At 34.6% G+C, this 7,544-nt stretch overlaps 1 protein-coding gene across 1 annotated transcript; it reads left to right on the forward strand.

Annotated features, from left to right (window-relative positions):
* The first annotated feature begins 575 nt into the window (after positions 1–575).
* Positions 576–3,896, forward strand: LOC125057666. The gene is made up of 3 exons (XM_047661459.1): positions 576–1,273; positions 2,251–2,454; positions 3,867–3,896. Exons 1-3 carry the CDS (start codon positions 599–601, stop codon positions 3,894–3,896), a joined length of 909 nt encoding a protein of 302 aa, XP_047517415.1. The 5' UTR covers positions 576–598.
* The last annotated feature ends 3,648 nt before the right edge of the window (positions 3,897–7,544 follow it).

Here is a 7,544-nt window from a genome sequence, read left to right on the forward strand (position 1 = left end):
TACAAATGTTTTGAATGCAGTTTTTAAATATATTCACATGTATTACTTATAATTCTGATAACGATTATTTAAGAGAAACGTAGTTATAAAATAAGTAATTATGTAATAACTAATGTTAAAAAAAAATTTACCCTATGAATAGCGTAATTTTTTGCGCCTATATCATTATGCTAGTATATATAGTAACTATTTTATATGTTATAAATGAGTTGGTATTACTTAAACTAATTTAATTTCATACGCCATTAAAAAGGCGGTCGCAAAATTAATGCAAAATAAGGTTTATTGTTCAATAAAGTACGATTTATTTCTCTTTTTTTAAATAGTTGAGCAAAATTAGCATAAAATTGAATTGAACCTCAATAATAGTACATTCATCGGACATATTAGCATTGGGAATTGAAGTGAAATTAAAAAGAAATTTTCATTGCAAGCGTAGCGCCGGCGTGATTGCGATCTCAGCACGTGAAGTTTTGTTGAAACGAGCGACAAAAAATGCTCAATTTATGAAATTTGCATTACATTATTGCTATAGAGAATGGATTCTTTCCCAAATTATTGACAGAATAGCGGCCTTCACACGTACAGTTCGATCCGTATGAAACAGTCCGCGCCATTCCGATCTGTCGTCCAATCCGTCCGTGTAGACGTGACAAGCGCGTGGTGGTTTGACATTTCGATTCGGCGCATTGGTGTGTACGAACGTTTGTACAGTTTTATGCGGGTGCCTCGTGTGGATGACAATTATTTCAAAATGGCAGTTTGGAGCGTGGAAGCAGTGACAGGTTTTATAAGGATATATCGGGAACATCCATGTTTATGGCAAGTTAAAAATAAGTCGGCTTATACAAACCGTAATTTAAAACAAAAAGCATACGGCGAACTCATAGAATATAGCAAAAATGTTGGTTTTACAACGGCGAACAGGGATTTTGTCACGAAAAAAATACAAAATCTAAGGGGAGCATTCCGCAAGGAGTTAAAAAAAGTGTCTGAAACCAGAAATAAAAGCGGAAGTGCACAGGATGATATATATAAACCAAGTCTTTGGTATTATGATCAAATGTTATTTACCAAAGACCAAGAATTGCCGACTCCAAGTATTTCCAATATAGACATAGAAAATGAAAATTCCCAATACACAAACGTCGCTTCACAGTTATTTTCTCGAACTAACTCAGTATCACCTCCACGAGATGTCTCACCATCACCACTACAGGATACTACTAATATAGCATCGCTACCAATTAATGCCGAAAATACAAATACTAAGGTAAGATAATAAATACACGTTTTTCACAGAAAACCTTTTTATTACGTATAAGTAAGTGATTATTATCATTTTAAAATTAAATTAAATGATTATTACATAAAAATTAAAGGTTTGTCCATATTAACAGCTATGATCTACCAGCGTTTATCATAGTTTCTTGCCAAGAAACCTTACCTATTGTATTGAAATATGTTTTGTATTCATCTCTACTCTGTTTAGCTAAGGAAGGCACATTTCTGGCCGAATATCTGTCCAATGGAGTTAGTTCAGAGCTGTTTTGGCGCCAATCTCCGTCTAAAACAGTACTCGATTCAATATTTTCTCTGTCCACGGTTGATGCTGACATATAAAAATTACTTCTCTTTCTTAAAAAATTATGAATACTACATAATGCTAGTACTATGTAACATATATTTTCTGGTTTCATGTTAATAGGTGTACGTAGTATCTGAAATCTAGAGGCAATTATGCCAAAAGTATTTTCAACAACATTACGAGCACGTGAGAGTCTGTAATTGAAGATTCGTTTTTCATGATCAAGTTCTCTTTGCGGGTAGGGGGTCAAAAGGTTTTCATTCAATGCAAAACCTTCATCACCAATGAACACGTAATTTAAATAATGATCATTCTCGCTTCTCTCGGGTAAATTTAATTGTCCTCTTAATAATTTGTTGTAAAAGGTTGTGTATTCAATAACACCCCCATCGGACATCCTGCCATTTTTACCAACGTCAACAAAAATAAACTCATAGTTTGAGTCTACCAGAGCCATTAAAACCATACTATAAAAGTTCTTATAATTGTAATATTTTGCTCCAGAATTGGCAGGAGGAATAATTCTTATATGTTTTCCGTCCAGTGCGCCTCCACAGTTAACAAAGTTCCAATGATCATGGAAACCTTTAGCAATTTCCAGCCATTCTTCTTTGCTTGTAGGAAACTGTAAAAAATATTCATTTTTATTACATTTTTTTCAGGAATCAACCCCTACTCCACGGGGAACGAAGAGGAAGTCAAATATAATTGACACTCAAATTAAGTTCATTAATGTATGCACAGAAGCACTTCAAAAAAATAGCAGACAGATGACAGAATATGAAGCTCTAGGAGTGACAATTTCAAAAAAATTTGAAAAAATGGACAAAGTCCAAGCTCTATATGCAGAATCATTTATACATACAGTTATGCGCAAAGGCATTTTAAAACAACTAATGGCGCGTCTAAACGGGCCATGTTTTGCTGCAATTGATGGCTGCAACACTGTGGCCGGCAACATTGCAAACAATAGCAGCCACACTATGCAATATTGCAGTAATGTCCCGGCCATATAGCCAAACATGTTTTGTATAGCCACATATGGCCGATGTTGCCCCGATGGGTGGCCGGACGATCGCTAGGCTATCGAATTCAACTGCAATATTGCACAGCCAGTTCTCGTGTTGTTTCAGTCACTCTCTTTGTTATGGCATAGTGTATCCTTTTCTACGCAACATGACGTTTGCTTTGAGTGAAGTGTGCCTGTTGCTTTATTCTGTGTTTTGCGATCAGCTGTATTTGAAGTTAGATTACTACGTAAAAATTACTACTTTTGACATTCTAGTTCTTGAATAATTTATTATCAAGACTTATTTCTAGACTCAAATTGTCTACAGTTTCACGCCTATTTAAGTAAGGTCGAATCCACAATCTTTTCTTTTTCTGTTTATTTTTTAAAACAATATAAGCTGCTGCGACAAGTGTGATTTCGTCAGCCATTGTTGCCGGTTTGTGTGGCCCGTTTAGGAGTCTGCATCATGGGCCATACTATTGCAACACATTGCCCAGCCATAGATTGTTCGGCCATCAGCTGCATTAAAATATTTTTCTAATGGCCGGACAATTAGTGGCCAACAGTGCAGCCATCAATTGCAGAAAAACATGGCCCGTTTAGACGCGCCATTACAGAAACGTCAGATATATGTGATAAACAATGCAATAAAGTTGTATTTCATACTAACATTTCTGGGCCATCGTCATCGTCTACCCCACTTCAAGAAAACTCTGATATAATTTTATCTGAACCTCAACATACTCATAACACAGAAAATACAGAATCTATTCTCAAAGAATACTACCATAACTATGATGACGCTAACTTTTGAATTCATTTAAATTTGATTAAAAATGATTATGTTAATTTTGTCTCGTATTCGTAATTAAAAAGGTAAATTAATTAAAATAGTGTTTTAATACTTACCCTCATGTAATCTTTCCTCAACGTTTCGTAAATCGCTTTACACGTTTCCGGTATTATCTTGCTTAGAGCTGATGTAGAAATGCCAGAAGAAAATTTTAAATCTTCAAATGAACGTCCAGTTGCCAGATATCTTAATGTTGCGGAAAGACGTTCTTCTGGTGTTATGCATTTTCTCATAACTGTATCTTGCTTAGTAATTCTGTGACGGATAAGTTCCAATAAGCAATCAAAATTATCGCCGTCCATCCGTAGGTAATTTTTAAAATCTTCTGGATAGTTTTCTCGTATTTCTTTTAACATGGGTAAATGTCCAAATTTTCGTCTATATTTCTTAATACATACACGTCTCCTTTTTAGATTATTAAAACCAACCACAAAACCAGCTAACGCGATCACTAGACGTGTATCCATTTCTACTGTACCGGTTAAAACTGAAAGAAAACTTTTAAAATTGGTCGACACGCGCCATTCCATACTGCGATCTAAACTCTCGAAAAGCATTTATACGTACAGTTTTATCTGCAGGAAAGCGAAATAGACAGTTTGAACCGCAGTTCAAACTGTTATTACAATTGAAGCGTAAAGTAGAAGCACAGATCAGCGCGCGGTCTAGTCTGCACAGATTTATCTGCAGATTGGTGCGCAGTTCCAGAAATGCCATTCCGAACTGCACGTGTGAAGGCCGCTAATGGGTAATTGATCTCTGAAGTCATATATGTCATATGTATACTTCTGGCATCGTAAACTAAAATAGTTTGCACAAGCACCAACGTCAATCGATGTGACGAAGTATAAAATTATCTATTAATTAAAATTTTATGTTTAATATCGTTACTCCTTAACTTCCAAAAGATCTTTGCCTTATCAGCGCTACATATATTGAAAGAACTATATCGAACTTGCTTACAAAAACTTTGGGGTAGGTATAGCTGTCGGTACGCGAAATTACAGAGTATGGGCGTAGGTTATTATAGTCACAGTATCTACATTATTGTCTCCAACTGATCCCTAAAAGTTTAAATACGAACACAAAGTCCAAAACACTATCAGCATTCTAGTTTGTCCTATTTGTATTTGTATAACATTTAACGCTATTTGTGTTCTGTTCTGAACTGTTGAGTGAAAAGTCACCCGTTTATTGCATTCTAGAACGTTTTAACCAACTTTTATCACTCCTAGGACTCTTGTACTAAAGAAAGTATGATTTCTCGTTTTTCGAATTATGTTCCGAGTCAACTGATGAAAGATTTAACTTTGAACTATAAAATGTCACACGTTTGGTTGATGCTACACAATAAACCGTTTTGAGAGAAACAGAAAGATACAATTAATTTGATTCATACAAATGGTATATTGTATGAATCAAATTACACTAGGTAGGAAGCAAATACCCTTGTAGCATTCATTGAATAATACAAATATCAACACCTTTGAAATAAAGTCGGCCCAGTTCCGATTTCAAATAACGAAACGCCAATATCCAACTCGAAACATAAAAACATCCGAAACCCGCCCATAAGCTGACATATAAAAATTGATAGTAACACAGAAAACAGACTGTAATAATATATCGGAATGTCAGCAAAGCCCTTTGGTGCTTTAAATGGTTTGATCGGAAGTCGAATTTATTATTGGTATAATAAAAGCTATTTTCCTCTATATAGCAAATGCAAATGAGACGAGGATTCTATACAAAACACATTGCATGTTCTGTGAATATTTGTTTTTTTGTTGTTTGTTTGTTAAAGTCGGGGATGACATTAATGAAAGAGTCTGCCAGCACTGAGTGATTCCATAATCTTATACAAAAATATATGATGTGTATGGAAACGCATGTATCTATTTGTGCCTATTAGACCAATTCCTCACCTTCGGGTTGTGCTCGTATCTGTGCTTCAGACGTTCATAGCACGCTTAATGAGACGTGTGTCAAAAACCTTAAAGGGCAGTTTTAAACATTTATCTAAACAGACAATGGAAAAGAAACTATTTCTTACGAATGAGTACGTTTCCAAACAGTCGGACGCAAGAAAAAGCGCTACGCTAACGGCGGTCCACCTGCCAAAAGGCCTACTCAGCCTTCCAACCCTCCAAAGAGAGACCTAAGCTGCCTTATATCCGTAATAATAGGGTGGCAAGGCAAAATGCCACGGGCACCCGACCCAAGAGGGCTCCTGCCCAAGAGATATTATGTTCTCTAGGCTAGCGGTGGGACTACAGACCATTCCCTGTCGCCTAAGAGAGTGTAATTGAGTACGCTGAAAATATCAACTTTTATAAAATTAAACTGAGTACAACGTGACGATTTTTACTGATAGGGCCCCATCTAAAGAATTTGCCACGGGAATTTGCCATTTATAGTTACGCCGCGAGAATTCTGATTAGAGCAAGACCTGAGTGTATGACCTCATGCCTTGTTATCTATTATTTAGATACGAATTGCTTGTCCCCGAACTCAATTATACCTAAATCTATTTTAATATAAATCAGTCGCTTTTCTTGCAAAATGTTTTCACAGTTTAAACACATATTCGCATACTATGTTCTCAGTGTTGTGATACAAAATTCTGTGACGATTGAAGGAAAATATCAGGCCAACCAATCGGAAGATGATAGTAATGGAATTATTGTGTTTGAAGATGATTTCGAAGAAATAAAGGACTATTCGAATAGTGATTCAGGATTATTAAATAAATTTCTGTTTGATGTATTTAACTGTCCTAAAGGTTATTTGAAACTATGCAATACACAAAGGCAACAATACGAATGTATATCATTTTACCAGATTTTAAAAAAAAAAAGAAACTAAATAGCGGATTAGCTTTAGAATAATTCAGTGAAATACTATAGAAGAAATACTGTTACGATATCCGCAGTGTATAGTGTTTTCTGGTGTCAGTTTTCAGCGGAACGCGTTTTATTTAAGTACTGAAAAAGCTTAAGCCCTGTGATTGCAAGATTCTTGATTACGTAAAATAATTATTATATCTAATATACTGATCTACTATAAAAATGTTGTTGTCCCTATAAATATTCAATTATTAACTAGGGTATTTATGTATTATTTCTATAGATATTAAGTAAAATGTCAAAAAATATCACTTTTTTTATTTAATTCCTTTAAATATTTAAAGTGACCTTGAATGCTTCGTTATACAATTAAAAAGTTGAAGTTCCTTTGAACAATACCTACCTAATGCATAATAATGCACATTTCCGGTCTCAATCCACCATCAACATATTCTGTTTCTATGGGGATATTTCTGTAGCTGTGGTTATCAACAAACCTGAAGAATTTATACAACCAACCAAACAGGTTGGTTGAACCTTATTAGGAAATACCATGTGGATTTAAAAAAAATTGTGTTGAATATTAATTGAGGAGTCTATATAGATTCACGCAAAAGCGTGATATTATCAATTTGCTATTGAATATTTCATTTATGCTCCTATTAGTTTATACCAAAAAAATATATAAATTTTAAGAACTGAAACACGTATTCTTTTTTGAGTTGCATTGTGATAAGTTGAGTTGCGTTGCATATACAGTTACGCAATAATAAAAAGTAAGTATAATACATGTACCACTTTTAAGGTTGTCTCAGTTGCTGTATTAATAAATATTATATTAATACTTATCTAAATAAATCAAAGGGTACACGTACATTTCTTGTCAATCACTAGTTTAAAAATAGTTAAGCAATAAAAATACCACGGGCCGCCTTATGATCGGCTGGAGCTCATTACAGAAGGCTTCATTATCACATGAACGTCGAGGCTATACAACTTCTTGACAACACGGAACTAGTGTTTTCACTCAATCTTTTGATAAAAAGGAAAATGGGCGCGTTAGTGAAAAATGCTAAACAGTGGTAAAAATAGAACAATGTCTTAACTTTAATAGATAGAGACTGCTATGTTAAATATCTTTTTAAAACTGAACTGTATAAAAATCAGGAACCTCAAATTTGCTTGAGCTAGGAAAGTTATTGATGGCATTGTATACAACAAAGAAAGAAAGAAAGAAAGAAAACT

The sequence above is a fragment of the Pieris napi genome, chromosome 2 (genome assembly GCF_905475465.1).
Source record: "Pieris napi chromosome 2, ilPieNapi1.2, whole genome shotgun sequence".
NCBI lineage: Eukaryota > Metazoa > Arthropoda > Insecta > Lepidoptera > Pieridae > Pieris > Pieris napi.

Bases quoted from the DNA above. Each gene is read 5' to 3' on its own strand.
- LOC125057666 (XM_047661459.1), top strand. From the start codon at position 599: ATGAAACAGTCCGCGCCATTCCGATCTGTCGTCCAATCCGTCCGTGTA. The intron at 1,274-2,250 runs GTAAGATAATAA...CATTTTTTTCAG, and splicing joins CCGAAAATACAAATACTAAG to GAATCAACCCCTACTCCACG. The intron at 2,455-3,866 runs GTTATGCGCAAA...TCTCCTTTTTAG, and splicing joins CAGAATCATTTATACATACA to ATTATTAAAACCAACCACAA.